The 19,407-nt window shown below is 47.7% G+C and overlaps 1 protein-coding gene across 10 annotated transcripts in view; it reads left to right on the forward strand.

Moving 5' to 3' along the window:
• Tenm4 (teneurin transmembrane protein 4) overlaps positions 1–19,407 on the forward strand; it is a 710,423-nt gene that overhangs the window by 680,964 nt on the left and 10,052 nt on the right. For all 10 annotated transcript variants that reach the window (XM_029539653.1, XM_029539636.1, XM_029539617.1 and 7 more), the window contains 4 exons: positions 4,016–4,188; positions 7,258–7,493; positions 11,420–11,716; positions 13,250–14,864. In XM_029539653.1, the coding sequence (XP_029395513.1) occupies positions 4,016–4,188; positions 7,258–7,493; positions 11,420–11,716; positions 13,250–14,864 (2,321 nt within the window). The remainder of the gene's footprint in view (positions 1–4,015; positions 4,189–7,257; positions 7,494–11,419; positions 11,717–13,249; positions 14,865–19,407) is intronic.

A 19,407-nucleotide genomic window follows, 5' to 3' on the forward strand; every position in this document is an offset into this window, starting at 1 on the left:
TGAGGTCTAGAATTTGTTGTTGGGATTTAATCTTGCAGTAAATACAAGTCATGACCTCAAAATACAGAAAGTATTTTCTTTCTCCAACTGGACTTAGGAGTACCCAGTGATGTAATGTCATCCATTACAGTGACCTGGGCCAAGGGAACTACTATCACAGCCAGCTTTGAACTCTGTTCACAAATGACACAGGGACCACGCCTTCGCTGGTGACACTGGTATTTAGAACAACTACAGATGAAAGTCATAAAAATCACATCTTTGTTATCCAACCGATGCGTCAGGATGAGTGAGAGTTGGGTACCAGAGAGGTGTTTTGGCATTTCCTCGCTCACTGCACGTAGCGAGTGGCTAGCGATGAAGTACGTGGTGTGAAGAAAGCCTTCAAGCATGTGTGAAGACACCCTTTAGCGGTCCCCTTCTGGAAGCCGAGTGCATGGCAGCTCCATGAATCTTTTATGTGTTTTCTCTCACCGTGCTGTAAAGATGCTTCAGAGAGCTGGCGTGAAGAAAAGTCGGTGGAAGGAAATCACGGAAAGCCAATCATCTGGCCATCTTTACCTCCCCCCTCCTGACGGGGACCTGGCTCTGCTGCCAAGTGAGCTGCAGCCAGAGCCAAGCAGAACTTGTCTTGAAAACTGCCAGTCTTCTTGACCCACTCGAGACTTCCAAATAGAATGAATTGTTTTCCCCTTTAGCACAGAGATAAACCAAAAGGTTTTGTTGTTTGTTTGTTTGTTTGTTTACCTGAAGCAGCATCGTTTTAGTGGAAATTTTGATCAGAGAACACAATCTCCATGGTCAGGCAGGCCCCTGATCACCCTCTCCCAACCTCTATCATTGCCATTTGTAAAATAACAATAACAATCCCTGCCCCGAAAGATGCTTATGAATGTGATGCATGATACCCAAACGCTCTGTGATTATTAGTGAGCTCTTCTTTCCTCATATAGAGTGGAATATAAAGTAGAAGGTTACTCTTAATCAGCTCAGAAAAAAAAATCAACAAAAATAGCTACCGTTCCCTCATTCAGTCAGTGAACCCTGCAGTGCGGTGTCTTCTCTAGGTATTGAGAATATAGGTAAGATCACTGGGCTCATGGATCTTACATTCCAATAGGAGAAGTCGGGTAAACAGATAGCAAGTATAATAAAGTGAATACGGTACAGTCGAGTAGTAGAGGTGGTGGCAGCATGTCTGTCTGTTTTGGAAAAAGGAACTTGCTGTGCCAGCACTAGAAGGGAGAAAGCATTCTCTACAGAAACACCAGCACCCCAGCACAACTCCTGGGCTCGGCATGTTCGGGACTGAAGCACATCGAATTCAAGAAAGTTCAGAAGAGCAATGTCCCCTGCAAAGTCAGAATGAGAGACGGGAAGGAGTCAGGTCGCGCAGCCATCCTTCACTCACATTATTAGACACTCCAAGTACTTCAGCAGCGCTCAGCGAATGAAGCCAGACCCTCTGCCTTTGACGGAGGGGTGGTTCTGGAGGACAGATCTCAGTCCCGTTTCCTCCCAACCCATAAGCCTCACCACAGGCAGTGGTTATGCAGGCAGGCTCCATGGTACAGCCTCGGCGGCCATGCTCCCCACTCCATGAGTGGCAACACCAATGCCTAGGTCATAGATAAAGTGAGGTCCAAAAGAGGTCATGTACTTCCAGTGGATCTGAGCTTCTTTCCAGGGTCTTCAGTGTCCTAGGAATCGCTCTTCAGTGGAATGTCAGCCCCCCAGAGGCCAGGAAGAAAACATGCCAGGGCTCTGAGAGTTTTTGTAGGGCAAAGCAGGACAGTCAAGCCGGAGCAGTGACACATGTCAGCCATCACAGCACCTGTGACGTTGACGCAAGAGGATCCGCAGTTCTATGTCCTCTTTCGCTGCACAGCCAGCTCAAAGTCAGCATAGGCTACAGGAGACAAGGGGCAAGAAAATCAAACGAAACCAACAAATAAAAAAGGCACAATAATCAGAATCGAGGCAATGTTCCAGCTTCACCCAAACAGAGCTGGGGCTCAGAAAAGTGTCCTCCCCTGATTCCTAAATCCTGCCGAAGTAGCTCTCAGGCAGTAGCTCTCAGCAGGTCTACGCCATGCCAAAGGGGTCCCACAGAGGAGGCTCACAGGGCAGAGGTCTCAGGACCCAGAGGAAGGAGGCTCTAGCTCTTCCCACTCACTGAGAAGGAACAGAACTCGGATGAGACAATCACAGGTATCGATCAGGAGGCCGGGAGCCCATCGGCATCTCCCAAGCTCTAGGAGATAAGGAAATTAATGAATAGGAGACAAACATGTATACATTGGCTGCTGCATTTGATGTTCATTTAATTAAGATGTGCAGTCCTTCTACCGGAATATGGGGAGAATGGAAATGGCTGGGTTTGGACTGTCAAATATAAAATGAGAACCAGATCTTGAAGGTGCACGGCCTTTTCATTGTATCTTCCTCTGGCTCAATTTAATTATGCATTACCTTCCATAATAATTACAATAGTCTGCCTTCATACAAAGCCTCCTTCTGTTTGGAGACTAAAGCTCAGGGGAGAAACCTAGGGAGATTGCTAAAGTACCATTTAGTGAGAGCAGTTGCCTCTAGCTTTGTGTTTTCGGCAGATAATTATCTTGTACCTACTGTGTGCCGAGGTCTGCCCAGTCCTACAGGAGGCAGTGAGTGGACTGTGGTCTCTTTCTCCCCAGACCCATTCTACATCCTTTTATTTGTTTAGACATTTTTTTCCCCATTTCCTGGCTGCTTTCTTGATCTCAGTCTTAAATGATACTTGAGTAAGGATGAACTGGGAGCCAACACACCTGGGTCATAGTAGTAACAGATGACAGAACCCAGGTGGCGGGAGTCCGAACTCTCAGGCTAGCAGCCTGACCCACTTGACCTTGACCTGCCTTGACCTGGAGCACTCAGAGTCCCAAGGGGCAACCGGACTTGTACACCAGCCCTTTCAAACTAGGAGAAAGCAGGGCACTTCTCTGGGGCTCTTCCTGGTCATGCTGGGCTGCAGACGTGGTAAGGACTCGGAAAGAATCAGAGAAGTGATTCATTTTCCTGCTAGATATCAGCTAGATACCAGGTAAAGTTACGTCTAGGAAAGTATGCCAAACCTTGGACATGGAAAAACTAGAGGCTCGGGAGGAGAGCCAGCCAGAAAGAAAAGGCAGAGTGTAAAGCCAGAGCTGGAGATAGAGCACAGCTACCTCGGCTCCCTCGCTCTTCTGCTTTGCTCGTTGTTGCTGTGATCACAGCATCAGTGGTCAAAACTAACTGGGAAGAGGAATAGGATGGATTAGTTTACGTGTCCCCGTCACGGTCCATCTCCGAGGGAAGTCAGAGCAGGAAGAGCAGGAACATGGAGGTAAGAACTCAAGCAGGACTGAGGAGGAATGCTTCCTATTGGCTGGACCCCTCTGAGTAGCACAGCTAGCTTTCTCACACAGCTCAGGCCCACCTACCTGCCTAGGGATGGCACCGCCCACCGAGGACTTGCCCCTCCTACATCAATAGCAATTAAACCACTTTCACAGAAAAGGTCACAGGCCAGTCTGACCAAGGCAAGTCTTTAAAGGAGGTTTCTTCTTCCCAGGTGACTCTAAGTGTTGTATTAGACACATGGTTCCAGACAGACCACACCAGGCCAAACAGTTCCATGTGAGGTTTACTGTAAGAGAAAAGGGCAAAGGTGGTGGCAAAGGGGAAAGGGAAGAGAAGAGAGAGACAGAGACAGAGACAAAAGACAGACGGACCAGAGGGGTCGTCCTTTTATATGGATAGTGACATAGCCGCAGGTACAGGTGAGAGGTGAGCCAAGTGGATCCTGGGAATATGGTGGCTGTGGCCTTGGCAACAGGTGTGCAGGTTGCTGTTGCCTAGGTGTGATGTCACTGGGTTTGGAGCCAATCCTAATACCAACACTAAGTTTGTATCAGTTTGGCAGCTGAAGCTGACCACAAACTGTACCGTCGTCATACTTCCGTCTCTAACATGCCACCCCTTTGATTTCTAGGTATGACAGTTTTGGTCGCCTGACAAACGTGACCTTTCCAACCGGCCAGGTGAGCAGTTTCCGAAGTGATACAGACAGCTCAGTGCACGTGCAGGTAGAGACCTCAAGCAAAGATGATGTCACCATAACCACCAACCTGTCTGCTTCGGGTGCCTTCTACACCCTGTTACAAGGTAAGTCAGCCAGGGCCTGGGGGACTTTGAGACCTAGAGATGGAGATGACCAGAGTAGGGAGCTACTACAGTAGTTGCCCAAGATCAAGAAAGCCTCCTGCTTTGGTTTTTCTCTGTACTGCCACCTCATTTGCAAACATGCCAAGCAGAGGCCTGTAAAGTGTCTCTCAGAGGCTTCAGAGTGATTTTTCATTGTCCCATCCTGTCATCCTCAGAACAAAGCGGAGAAAATCCATTAGTTGTTAATCCAGGTGACCTCCTACTCTGCTGTTGTAATGGCTCCCAGATTTTAAAAAAAAAAAAAAAAAAAAAATGTTAGCTCACACTGGTGTAAGAGAGACAAAGGCCACCAGTAATTACACCTAATTGTGGCAGGGATTTGAGTGTGCAGAAGTCCTTCCAGGAGCCAGGGAGAGAATTGTTCCTCTGCCTAGACTCCAGGGTTTCCCCTTCTATGCATTCATCAAATCTTCTCAGACAGGGACTGGTGTGAGTCCACTCTTTTGACTGTTCCCATGGGAAGTGGTGACCACTGGGGCAGCACCAGAAGCTTTGTTGACTTTAATAAGCTGAAAGGAACACCAGTGTCACTTAGGAAAGCCCCGTCTGACTTTCTTTCTTCCCTCATCTGATACCCTCCCAGATCTCGGCATCTAACCGCAAAAGGAGCTCGGCTCTGGGTGCCCAAGATTTGTTTCTGCTCTGCCTCTGTCACTAGATGAGACCACAACTCTTGGGTTTCTTCTTCAGGGAAAGAAAGCATGCTGAAGGGGTGTTGGGTAGTATAGAACAGTCCCTGGGGGGACCTGAGGCACCTGTGCCTGCTGGAGGGGGGCGGGGGTCACTCTTGTTCTCTGAGCCTCGGTTTCTTGATCTTGGAAATGGGGCTGCATTCGAGGCTCTGCCTCACTGAGTTGCCTAGACATATCTAGAGACAGCATTCATAAAGTGAGCAGCATGGGCCAGGCACAGAAACTGTTGGATTAACTAACTAACTAAGCAGTTGGATTGACCACAAGGAGGTAAACGTTGGTGTGTTTGTATTATTGCTTTTGTTCCCAAACATAGTTTTTGTCTTTCAAAAAGCTAGACAGAAAATAGAAGTTATTAAAGAAAGAGAGACTATGCCCAGAAATTTCTTGCTATAATGAGGAGTTGGGACACATGCAGGTGTGTATGCTCTGGCAGGGTTATTGCCACCTGGTAAGAACCCTACCCAACCTACCTAGGACAGTGACTAGTAAGCTGGCTAACCTTCAACCCAGTTTATTCCCTCGCCACGCATGGCTTTTCTACCCACTTTATACTGCCAGGCCTGCTTTAATACATTTTTATGTTTGGGCAACTTTTTAAAATTCAAAAGTGCAACACTCCTCAACTTTAAAATGTACCACCATTTAATCACAGCTTTCTGGGTGGAGGAGAATTAAAGCCCAGTGTTCTGCATCATGCTTAGATTGTAAGACACACTTCAATTCCAGGGACATTGGAACGTAAAGAGGAAGAGCACGTCCTAGAATCCAGGGGATACAGTATTTCTTGTCTGCCCAGTACCATTGCAAGCAAGCTCCCTGCCAATTTCACGGTCGTTCCAGGCTCAGGTGTCTGGCCTGGCAGTCACCTCAGCAGAGTCTTTGTAAGAAGCTCGTTCAGCTTCATCTTAGGTCTGAACCGTGGGAAATAATGAGAAGTAGCTGCTAATGAGTAGCACCCTTGGGCAGTCACAGCCAGCATTAGCCGGGATCGTGTGCAATGAACCTCCCCACATGCTGGCCCATCCAAAGTCAACAGTAATAGACATATGTGCATTCCAGGAGGAGAAGCCTTATGAGATAAATTGACACAGGCTTTTTCACTCTACGAATGGAAGCAAAATACAGATTGTCGGTGCATGGTGCATAGCAACGCTGAGGCAAATTTTAGAATCCCCATGAGCAATAAAGTGTGGAAAGATGGAGTGCAAGGGAGAGAGAGGAGAGGCCCAATCTGATGTCATTCTAATGGGAAGATTCAGCGAGGGTTTCCCATGAAAACTATACCGTTTTAAAAAGATGTTTTCATTTTGCATAATGTATAGGAGTTCTTTGCCTGCGTGTATATATGTGCACCACATGCATGTCTGGTGCCCACAGAACTCAGAAAGAGGGGTCAGATCCCCTGGAACTGGAGGGACAGGTGGTTATGAGCTGCCATGCAGTTCTGGGGAGTGAACTCAGGTCCTCTGGAAGATCAGCAACTGTCTCAACAACAGACATAGCCTAAGACATACTTAATTTATCCAGGAATTACTAAACACATATAGTAATAGTAGTGCTAGCTATATTTTGAACACTTATCAGCTAAAAAGGACTTGTGGCCACTAACTCCTTTCACTTACAGTAAAATCAATAATGCATTTTTCTTGCAATGTTATTTGTAGTTGAAAAAAAAAAACTGAAACAAATTAAGTATCTACTTGGTATTGTTAAATACATTGTATTTCCAAATAATGGAAGACTGAAGTTATTTTTTGTTTTGGTTTTGATTATTTTGTTTTGTTTTGTTTTTTGGCTTTTTTAAAAATGTGGGTTTGTTTGTTTATTTTAAAGATTTATTTATTTCATGTATATGCATGTTCTATCTGTATGTTCTTTTACATGCTAGAACATACAGGGCATCAGATCACATTATACATGGTTGTGAGCCACCATGTGATTGCTGAGAATTGAACTCAGGATCTCTGGAAGAGATCTTAACTGCTGAGCCATCTCTCCAACCCAAAGACTGCAGTTATTATGAAAAATGTTTATTATAAGTATTTAACAGCATGATATGATACATTGGCTGATGAAAAAACTCTATAATAACTATTTGACTCTATAAGTGCATTAGAAAATCCTATAAAAATCTACAAATCTACAACATATTTCCAATGGTTTTGACTACTGGGCTTATGTAGTCTCCAGATATCTTCCTAGTTTTCTTCAGTGATAAAGTATTACTTCTATATTTAGGGGGAAACATATTTAAACCCCTACCCTAGCCTCCATCCTCTCTCCTCTTAAGCATCTTTTCTCTCTTCCCCTTCAGACCAAGTCCGGAACAGCTACTACATAGGTGCCGATGGCTCCCTGAGGCTGCTACTAGCCAATGGCATGGAAGTGGCTCTGCAGACTGAGCCACACCTGCTGGCTGGCACTGTCAACCCCACTGTAGGCAAGAGGAATGTCACACTGCCCATTGATAACGGGCTCAACCTGGTGGAATGGCGGCAGCGCAAGGAGCAGGCTCGTGGCCAGGTCACCGTCTTCGGACGCCGTCTGCGGGTAAGTGGAAGAACCTTGTAGCCATTAATCCCGGTGCAGGGTTGGGGGGGGGCTATATTTAGAGAACAGGGTCCCATGTTTTTAAACTCTCCCCAGTTTCTTCATCTACCAAAGGGAGAACCGAGACCACAAGCCATGTGTAAAAAAAAAAAAAAAAAAAAAAAAAAAAAAAAAAGGCTGTAGGCCATCCTTTCCGTTTTGACCTGAGTGAACATGGCTGGCCTTGGGGTTGGCTCTGAGCTGAGTTCCCAGCTTGTTGTATTCCACAACTGAACTCAGGCATGTCTGTCACCTTAAAGCTTCAGGGTCGGTCATTGGGAAGTCGATGTTGTGTGCTGTTTCAAGGATTAGTAGCGACATTCAGTGTCTCACACAGAGCTTGGCACACATCTGGGTCAGTAATGGCTGCTGGTGTCCTTACTGCTACTCTGCTTGTTGTCACTGCTAGTATGTCCCCAAGTTTATTTATTTCAGCTGCTTAGAAAATGAGTCATATTTACCACTCCTTCTGAGTCAGTTGCTCCTTTCTAATGATCAAAAGGACCGAGTATGGTGGCAGGGAGATCACAAGTACCGAGAACCTGTCAGTCAGGATGATCTTAGCATAGCTGTCACTGTGGAAGACTGGTGTTTTGGAGCATTTTTCAGTGTGGGGCCCTTGAGCACCTTGTCTGCTCCCCTCCCATGTTTCTGTAGAGCACAGCCTTGGTCCAGGACTCACTACCCAGCAGCCTTCCTCTCTAGGTTCAAAAGGCAAAGGTTAAAGGGCAAAGAGCCCTAAAGCAGGAACTTGGTGGGTGAGCACTTTGCTGGTAGGTGATTAAGCTTGGAAACCAGGGCTGAGGGAATCTGGAGCTGCAGTTGAGTGGCTGCAGATTGCCCAGTAATACAAACGAGAAAGCAGAAGGCAAGGGGCTGTATAGGGGGACAGCTGGTGCCCCAGGCCTGGCTCTCTGCCCAGTACCTGTAAACCACAGGTGTTCAGTAGACCACTGCCGAGCCAAAGGGAACCGAAGAAACATCCTCACCGCAACAGTGGACTCTTGAGTCCCTGCCTCTCAATCAAGGAAGTTTATATACGTTCCCATCTTCTACATGGGCAACCAAGGTCAAAAGAATAAGTGATTGTTTTCGAGTCACATAACTAGATGGTTGTAAATCCTGAGAAACAGATGCAGGGCAGAAGCATGGTGGCTGATGACTTACCCAACAGCAAAAAACAGAGCCCAGGAAACCAAGCTTCTTTTGTACTCTCAACATCCAAGAACTCCATAGCTAGCTAGCTAATGTGGAAACCAGCCTCCTACTAGTCCCTGTGGAAGGCCAGAGCAAGCTCTTTGTTCCCTGCCACCACCTGGGGTCTCACTAAACTCATCTGCATTCTCAAGAGCCCCTCCTGCACTTCTGAGGCAGTGTGCCAAAGGGGAAGTTTGACCTAGGTTGGATTCCCGCTGGGCCTCGTGTGTAGCCTCCAGCAACTCCTCTGAGCCTAAGCTTCCTCCGCAGATGCAAGAGGATGATGTATGTATTCAAAGCCCCTAGCCCAGAGCTGCAGGTCCCAGGCGCTCAGTAAAGGGCGGTGATTAGCGCTATTAGGAGTTGCTCTCCACTTTGTGAACAGGACCTGAAGTTTCCCAGGCTTTAATTGGTCCCTCTCCCAGCCGGAGATAGATGATACCTCAGTCCGGTGGCCACATCTCCCGCTTCCTCCCAAAATAAATGGCCACCAACAGTGGCAGTTTGTGGAATGAGAATGTTAGCCCGGTGTGCCTCCCCATAATGGAGCTCATTTTTTATACAGCTGGGAATTTTTTTTAATAAAGAAAGATGTAAAATAATCTCATTGCCGCCACTGCCGAGCACTGGAAGCATAAGGTGCTTCCCCCAGTGAACTGTTCAATTCAGTTTCATTAATTTTGTCACAAAGGTACAGATCTCCTTCTTCACTGGGATCCTTTGGGGGGGGGGGAGGAGCTGTCCATGTGGCACCAACACTGGTGGGATAGGAGGATCTCACGAAGGTGCTTCCTAAAGGCTCCCACCATTGTTGACAGTGTGCCCCCCTTCTCATGTGCCCTCTCTGCGAAGAACACGGTTTGAGCTTCCAACGCCTCTGATTTTTCACGGGAATTGTCTGCCACACGGTTTTTGCTTCTGCAATTGTGTTTGATTACCCTGGGGAAGGCAAGCTTATTATAACCAGGCCATTCACAGCTAAAGCCGCCTCGGCATCATCATTATAAATCCTTATTTTGGGGGACTTGGCATGTGTATGGGGAGAGTGGGAGAAGACACACACATCGCTCCTTCCTCTAAGACTGACCATGATCATGTGCAGTCATTTAGTGGAAATAATTACAGCCATCTATCCAATGCCTTCTATGCACCTAGTTAGTAGTCCACTGAGGATTTATTCACAAATCTAGGCGTATACACCGGAAGAAAGTGAGTCTCTGAGAAGTAAAGGCGCTTGACCAAGGTCACACAGGAAGGCTAGTCACAAAGGTGAGGTTGACATTCCAGCCTTAATCCTGACACCTGCCTGTATCCAAACCCTCTTCTAAATATACAGATCCCTAAAGGATCTTTGGTTTCCTCGGGCCACACATGCCATTTTACATTGTGTGACCTAATTATCTGCTTTCCCCTTGGGTCGCCTTGGTTGTCAAACTTGCTGAATGACAAGTAGAAGAGGCAGCAAAGGTGCCCCCTGTGCCCTGTAGGGCCAACTCCCTTCCCTACCCCCAGCCGGATGCTTTGAAAAACTTACTAACATTTGGGGACAGCCTATGCCGAAAGGTCAAATCCAAAGGCTCCAAAGCATATTTCTTTATTAAAATATGGAGCAGGAGACCTGGGGAAATGGCTCAATCAGTAAAATACTTGAGGGGCTGAGTTTATTCCTCTGAACCCATCTTGGGGGAGGGAGACCAGACATGGTGACTTGTTTGTAATCCTAGCTCCGGAAAGGCAGAGAAGATAGATCCCTGGGGCTCGCTGGGCAGCCAGCCTAGCTTAAACAGAAAGTTCCAGGTCCCTGTGTATCCCCATATATACATGAGTGCTCGTATAAACACATACAAACCTCCTACTTGCAGCTACCTCCATGAGGGCCTATAATTCTGACTCAGAAGGGAAACTGAGTTGTCGATGACCTCACAGACCAGAGGGAGATGACTGAGGGGGGGCTCCTGATCCTGGAGGCAAAAGGAAAGAACTCTAGAGTTAGGACTAATTCCAACAGGACTACAAAGGAAACCACTGGGGGTGTGAACACTCAGGCCTCTCAGCCACCTCTGAGGAGAAACAAGAGGAGATGTCTCAGAAGGCTGCGGGTGACCTAGAAACCTTGCCTGTAGGCAAATGTAGGGGAGAACCAAAGAGTAGCAAGTGTAGAGGCCCGGGAATGCTAAGACTTGCTCAGAAAACCATCAAGTATCTGCTTCGCTCATGAGAGCCAAGCCCACACTTGGTCATACACGGATCTGCAGCTTCCATGAGCTTGGTTATCTTGAAATCCGACACAGCATGCCGTCTAGAACAGAGCGGCTGGGTCAGGTGTTGATTTGCTGGGCTTGCTTGGTAGCTCTCTTTTGGGGATAGAGTTAAGAGGGATCTGACTTCTTTATTTTTAAGTCGCCATTGATACAACACATGGTAAAATCGACGTTCAGCCAGCAACCCCATGTGCCCATCCATCACCCATGTTGGCTTTATTCTTACAACAGCCTATGAAGCTGGCTTCATTTTTTTTTCCTATAGTACAGATAAGGAAACTTCAAAGCACCAACAGGTGGCAGGGTGAGGTTAGATGCCCACAACCTGTGCTGCTTTCTGTTCTCAGGAGCGAGACACAGTTTGCTGGTCATCAGAGCCAGATTCTCACTGTCCACATCTATAGTCTCTCTTTCTTATCCCTTCCCCAGGTTCACAACCGAAACCTCTTGTCTTTGGACTTTGACCGTGTCACACGCACAGAGAAGATCTATGATGACCATCGCAAGTTCACCCTTCGGATCCTATATGACCAGGCAGGGAGGCCTAGCCTCTGGTCACCTAGCAGCAGGCTGAATGGTGTTAATGTGACCTACTCCCCTGGAGGTCACATTGCTGGAATCCAAAGGGGCATCATGTCTGAGAGAATGGAATATGATCAGGCAGGGCGCATCACATCCCGGATCTTTGCGGATGGGAAAATGTGGAGCTACACGTACTTAGAGAAGGCAGGTGTCTGTCTGTCTCCCTTCATCACTGGCCTTGCCATATAGAAGCTTGATCATTGTGGGTATAGTTTTTAAGATGGGTACTACTACCCTACCCAGGTGTACTTGAACTCCTAGCCTCAACTGACTCTCCTGGCCTGGCCTCCTGAACAGTTGAAGGCATTCACTACTACACCTGCCTTTGTCATTGCTCCCCACGGCCAAGCCTACACTGCTAAGCTCAGTAGGATAAATTCAACTGTTGTAGTTTCTGAAAATGGAGATGCACATCTTTCAAAAGGAAAGAGGGTCCAGGGGTATCTGGATGGGTAATAGGTTTAATGTGCTGAGAAGGAGTCAGGGAAACAGAAAAGTCTTGCTGATGGAGAAGAGCAGGCCCCATCCTAACTGGTGCGAGGGTGCTGACCCAAGATAAGGTTCTGCTCCTGGGATGATCACACACACACACTGCCAACTCCCCACGGAGGACCAAGCAGAATCCTGGGGGTCAGATCTGAGGTAGAGCAGGCTTAATCCCACGCTGCTAGAACTGGGGGTGGGTCTCATAAATCCCTTCCACCTTGAGTTAGGATTCATTTCACCCAGAAACTAGGAATCAAAAGTGACCTAGATCATAAAACATGTTTGGGTAATTTTTTTTTAAAGTACCTAAATTCAGAAATTGGGGGTGGGGGGTGGACATGGTAGTTTTGATAGCTAGATCTAGGCTAGTTACCTGATAACTAGATCCAGAATCTTCACTTTGTTTCTTGTCCCACTCAACTGTTCAAGGTTCCAGGCTCTGCTTGTCTCTGCCTATGCTAGGCACTGTTATAGGGCTACAAGACAGATGGTGGAGGTCATCCCATGCCCTGAAAAGCCACTCCTGGAGAGGGCAGACGTTGCCAGTGTTGCGCAATGAGAGCACTTATAGAACAAGGTTGTCCCTTCCCATTCCAGCCTGCCCTATCCCAGGGTGGGCCCATGACTTGCTACCACATAAAAAGTGAGGAAAAGTCTAAAGTGCCCTTCACAATTGTGGTCTATATGTTACAGGCACAGGGAAGCCACAGAAGCTGTTTAGGCTTTGAGGGCATCAGGCTGTGTTTTAGAGTGTCCCTTCTTGCTTGAACAGAAATACCAAGGTCAGAAGTCTGGATCAGGCAAGGCTGTCGGGAAGCCGTTGCAAGTTGCAAATACTTTAGGCCAGAGCATCCTGGTCTCGCCACCCCCCGCACTCCCCACCCCCCTTGCATGCAGAAATGATCTGAGCCACATCACACAAAGGAGCAGACACACAGACTGCTCACAAGAGGAAAACAAATGAGCAGAGTGGACCCAGCTCTGCAAGGCAAGGTCTGAGCTTAAGTTTAGCCTCATTACCTCTGAAACCCACTGGCAGCATCCCACGGCACATAGGACAAGACTCCTTGCTTGGGCGTATTGCAGCACAGCACTTTTCTAAGCCTTCCGTTTCTTTCATTTAAGTTGCTTGTACTTGGGCCAGCGCTCCTTCTCCCACCTCCTTCATCTATGATCTTCTTCTCCCTCCAGTCCATGGTGCTTCATCTCCACAGCCAGAGGCAGTACATCTTCGAGTTTGACAAGAACGACCGCCTCTCTTCCGTGACCATGCCCAATGTAGCCCGGCAGACGCTGGAGACCATCCGCTCAGTGGGCTACTACAGGAACATCTACCAGCCCCCAGAAGGCAATGCCTCAGTCATTCAGGACTTCACTGAGGACGGACACCTGTTACATACCTTCTACTTGGGCACCGGCCGCCGGGTGATTTACAAATACGGCAAGTTGTCAAAGCTGGCCGAGACTCTGTATGACACCACCAAGGTAAGCTTCACCTACGACGAGACCGCAGGGATGCTGAAGACCGTCAACCTACAGAATGAGGGCTTCACCTGCACTATCCGCTACCGTCAGATTGGGCCCCTGATTGACCGGCAGATCTTCCGTTTCACGGAAGAAGGCATGGTCAATGCCCGTTTTGATTACAACTATGACAACAGTTTCCGTGTGACCAGCATGCAGGCTGTGATCAATGAGACCCCGCTGCCCATCGACCTCTACCGCTATGATGATGTGTCAGGGAAGACAGAGCAGTTTGGGAAGTTTGGTGTCATCTACTACGACATCAACCAGATCATCACCACGGCCGTCATGACCCACACCAAGCACTTTGACGCTTACGGCAGGATGAAGGAAGTACAGTATGAGATTTTCCGGTCACTCATGTACTGGATGACTGTTCAGTATGATAACATGGGACGGGTAGTGAAGAAGGAGCTGAAGGTGGGACCCTATGCCAACACCACCCGCTACTCCTATGAGTACGATGCCGATGGCCAGCTGCAGACAGTCTCCATCAATGACAAGCCACTCTGGCGCTACAGCTATGACCTCAATGGGAACCTACACCTGCTGAGCCCTGGGAACAGCGCACGACTCACACCACTACGGTACGACCTCCGTGACCGCATCACTAGGCTGGGTGATGTGCAGTACAAGATGGATGAGGATGGCTTCCTGAGGCAGCGAGGTGGGGATGTCTTCGAGTACAATTCAGCAGGGCTGCTCATCAAAGCCTACAACCGGGCTAGTGGGTGGAGCGTCAGGTACCGCTATGATGGGCTGGGGCGGCGAGTATCCAGCAAGAGCAGCCACAGCCACCACCTGCAGTTCTTCTATGCAGACCTGACCAACCCCACCAAGGTCACCCACCTCTACAACCACTCCAGCTCTGAGATTACATCCCTCTACTATGATCTTCAAGGGCACCTCTTTGCCATGGAGCTGAGCAGTGGCGATGAGTTTTACATAGCTTGTGACAACATCGGGACCCCGCTTGCTGTCTTCAGTGGAACCGGCTTGATGATTAAGCAGATCCTATACACGGCCTATGGGGAGATCTACATGGACACAAACCCCAACTTCCAGATCATCATCGGCTACCACGGCGGCCTCTACGATCCACTCACCAAGCTTGTCCACATGGGCCGACGGGATTATGATGTGCTGGCCGGACGCTGGACGAGCCCAGACCACGAACTCTGGAAACGCCTGAGTAGCAACAGCATCGTGCCTTTTCATCTCTACATGTTTAAGAACAACAACCCCATCAGCAACTCTCAGGACATCAAGTGCTTCATGACAGGTGAGGATTGAGGTATACCCGAGGTCAGGACCTACCCCATTGCTCCTTGAGAAAGCTAGTATTGGGGGGGGGGGTCATGGGAGACACTGGTTGTCTCTAAAGGTATCATCTCCCGAAGTCTACGTAAAGAAACACTAGTTTGGAGACTATTCTGAAAATAATGAACCCAGCATCAGGACCACCATTATCATCTTTGCTTTATTTTTTAGAAAACTTTTCCTTTTCATTTATTTTTTTCTTTTATCACATCCTGACTACAGCTTCCCCTCCCTCCTCTCCCCCTAGTCTTTCCTCCCCACCTCCTCTTTTTGCCCCATAATCACCCCACCTTCACCTCCCCTCAGAAAAGATCAGGCCTTCCGGGGACATCAACCAAATACTGCGAAGCAAGCTGCAGTGACACCAGGCACATCACATGGAGGCTGATGAGCCCACCAGTAAGCGGAAAAGGGTCCCAAAGGCAGGCAAGAGAGCCAGAAACAGTCCCCGCTCCCTCTGTTAGTGAGTCCCACAAGGACACGGAGCTACATAACCATAACAGAGGGCCAAGTTAGACCTATTCAGGCTCCCTGGTCTTCGTGAGCCCACTTGAATCCTGGTCAGTTGATTCTGTGGGCCCTGTTCTTGTGGTGGGATGGCTATTCTTAATTATTCATACTACGCTTCAGTTTATGAAGGCTCTAAGAGGCTCTGTAGTAAAGAATGCTCTTTGGTTTACTCACCTACAACTTTTCTAAATTATTTCTCCATAAAATCCTAATGCCTCACTAGAAACGGCCTTTGGAATGCTCTCTCGGAGTTTCTGATATCGAAATCAAGCCGAGTATGAGTCCTTAGTAATATGAGTTAAGGCGTGGCTAAAATAAAATCGGATTTTTCGACTTATGATGATGGAAAATACAGATTTTTGGAGACAGACAGAGCTAAGGGAATAGACCCGCCATTTCTTAACTGTGACATATGATTTTACTGCTCCTAAGTTTTAGTTTCCTGGGCTTAGTTTAATAGAATACCACAGTCAGTATGGTGGTTCACACTGTTAATCCCAGCACTGAGGAGGCAGAGGCAGAGGCAGGCAGGGGTCTCTGAGAGGTCAAGGCTAGCCTAAGCTATATAATGAGTTCCAGGCCAGCCAGGGCTATAGTAAGACCCTGACCCTGTCTCAAGATAAAGTAGTTAGAATGCCTACTAATAATTCTGGTTGGATAAATGTTCATATGTTATGCTAGAGCAACTATTAGAAACCTAAAAACTAAAACAGATAAGCCGAGGGTGTGGTGGAGATATAGGGGTCAGGAGAGAGTTCTAGGCCAGCCTGGGCTGTTGAAGACCTTGTTGTTTGTTTGTTTGTTTGTTTGTTTTTTAAAAAACTGAATCGGACACAAATAGACATCATTAATAAGTCAGCAATCAAACTAGAAGATTAAGAAAGCACCTAGAGTTCAGTTGGTAGAGTGCTTTCTAACATGCACAAAGCCCTGGGTTAGATCCCAACCTTCAGGAGGCTGAGACTGGGTGATCAAGAGTTCCACATCATCCTTGACTACTTAGTGAGCTTGAGGCTAGCCTGGGATAGATGACACCACCATGTCTCAAAATGTGTTTGTGGTAGTGGTGGTGGTGGTGTGTGTACATGCATATTATATGTATGTATGATACGTATGTATGTGGCTATATCATACACACACATCCACCCCACCACCACCAACAGGGTGACAGGAGATACACATGCCTAGCACAGCTCAGGCTGGTCCCCTTTCTGCCCTTTTGCTGTAAAAGGGAACGTCACCTTTCATTCCTCTGAAACCAACCTGAGTGTTAAGTGTCTCAAGGGTCCTGCAGACATCTCAGACTGCTACCAAGCGACACAGGGAGAGTCTCTATGGGATCCAAATAAAGCCAGCCAGGTGAGAATTTACACTGAGAAAACCTGCTAGCCTCGTGATCGAGCCGTTCATCCCCTTTTTGCAGCTGTACCCTCCATCCCACCCCTCCCGGTTCCAAGCATGAAAATGGAGAGATGATCCCCGCCCTCCAGAATTCCTCACTATCAGAGGAAATGCACACTCTGGGCCAACGTGAGGGGCCATGAGGAGGATGTGCACAGATGGCCATTAAATCACAGAAGGGCTAGCAACCAGCTCTGCCCACGGGGTTCTGGGAAGCCTTCAGAGAGTCGCAGCTGATCCTTGAGGCTGGCTCCTGCATAGGTTGCATCAAGTAGTAGGGAGAAAGGCTTTCTGAAGAGTGGGGTCAGCATTCACAAAACTGGAAACGGCATTGTGTCTAGCTCACAGACGCTATGGCTGAAAGCAGTAGGAGAATTCCTTTTTTTTCCAGCGGGGGAAGCATCTAGGTTGTTCTATTAAGAGGAAGGGTCCCAGTCAAGGACTAGAAGGAGACCAAGGTGGTACACGGTGTCACGGAAGCACACCTGGGACCTGGGGGGTAAACACATATATTTTGACAGCATTGCCAGCCTCTGCCATGCTCAACTTGGCTGCTAGCACTGCAGAGCCTTGACAGATTAGGATGACATTTCCATTACATCTGTCTGCACAAAGCCCACCCCCTGCCTCACCCTCCAGTGGGTTTCCTGTGAGACATTTTGGCATGTTACTATAACCGGGGGGGGGGGGAATACTGTAATAGGAAATGTAATTTTCCATAAAAAAATTGCAAAGCTTGCCAAAATATTACTGCCCTCCCCCCTCTTCCTTTGTACACAATCATATGCATATAGTCTCCTTTCAGAACAGCACTGGCATGATTAAACACTCCCTGCCGAGCACTCGCAGATATGGTCTCCTGTAAGCCTGGCAAGAGCTCTGTGAGATCACGACAGACAATTATCTGCATTCCACAGATGAGACACGAGAGACCCTGTGCAAAGAGTCACACGGAACAGGGCTCTCTGATTTCAGAACATTTCCCGTGATAATCACCCAGCCTCTAAATCCTGCTTCTTTAACACAGCTCTCAACTATCCAAGGGGCACCTTACATTTTCAGTTTGTGTTTCATTTCCCAGACAGTTAAATCCAGCGACTATCATATTGGTTATACCTTCTCTGTGCCAGACCCACGCTAACGATCCAAGAGGAAAGAAGGCTTGGCGCCTGCCTTCATGGAACACATGCCCCCTTTCACAAACGTCTTTGACTGTGAGCCTACCTTAAGAAAAAGAGTTGTGAAGCTAGAAACGGTTTGCCCAGTCTGTAGGGTGCTTGTTAGCATGTGTGAAGTCCTGGACTCCGTCCCCAGCACCAAATAAAGTAGGTGTTGTGTTTGCATTCCTGTAACCTTGGTATTCCAGAGGTGGAGGCTGGAGGATCGGAAGTTCAAGGTCATCCTTGACTATACAGTCTGAGTAGGAGGTGAGAGCCTACCTCAAAAAAGAAAAGTGATATATTTTATATCACTATAAAACACTAAAACCAAAGGTTTGCACAGCAGTCCTTAAGTTTGATATCTATATATTTTCTAGTCTAGTGTATTCCACTTCAACAAAAATACTGGTCATGATCCCAAAATTGATTTTATCTACGAAGTGGATCCTGTGGAACATGAAAAAGATATTTGACATCTAAACAATCAAGCTTTCAGAACATCCGAAATGCTTTGCAGTGGCTAATATGGACCTACGATTCTGCTGAGTGTCGTTATGCCTTACCTCTTACCTTCTCTGTGGGCTACTATATCCTCAAACTCACCTACAAAGGTCTTGAGGTGTACTCTGGTTTGGTAGGCCTGGGTCAAGAAACAATGGAGCAATTACCAGGGTTGAAGAGGACAGAATGCACTAATTGGATGATCCTGGATCACATGGTCCAACAGAGAAAGAAAGAATGCAGAATTGAATCATGGGGAGGCGACCCTAAAATGTCCACCACGGGTCTGTGTCACACATCATCGGGCCGAGTCTTGGCCTGAGACATGAGCTTGGGGGAAATCGACACAGACAGTGAAGTTCAGGGCTGGTAAAGTAACCCTTCCACAAAGACGTTGGGAAGCCAGCCTTAGAACCTGTGGTGTCGGACTTCAAAATGCTTGGGGGGGGGGTGTCCGGTTTTTGTTTTTGTTTATTCAAATACATTCTGTGAAGAACAAAGGCAAGCACTGGTGAAAGGGCTTCAAATCGCTGGTGTTTTATCCCCCCCCCCTCCCCGGCAGCAGTGCCTTTTGGGACTGACAGGTAACTCACAGAGCTTTTCAAGAGGAAGGAAGCGCCTGCCCCTGTGGTTATAAGAGTGCAATTCCCAGCTCTTCAGAAAAGCCTGGTAGGAAAGCTAGCTAATAAATAGATCTCTGACATTTTCCTGAAAGACATGGTAGCACAGAGCTTCTGTCTTCTGTCTTCCATCATAGGTCAAGGCCAGCCCTCTCCCGTGGCCCCTGCTTTCCTGGGGACTGAGCGCTATTCCAGATAACCACAAAATCCCTATGCACATTCTCAGCCTCAAGCAAAAGGGCTTTGTGAGGTGTTCTCTCCGTGTGTGTGTGTGTGTGTGTGTGTGTGTGTGTGTGTGTGTGTGTGTGTGTGT

Source organism: Mus pahari, chromosome 1 (genome assembly GCF_900095145.1).
Source record: "Mus pahari chromosome 1, PAHARI_EIJ_v1.1, whole genome shotgun sequence".
In the NCBI taxonomy this organism is placed as follows: domain Eukaryota; kingdom Metazoa; phylum Chordata; class Mammalia; order Rodentia; family Muridae; genus Mus; species Mus pahari.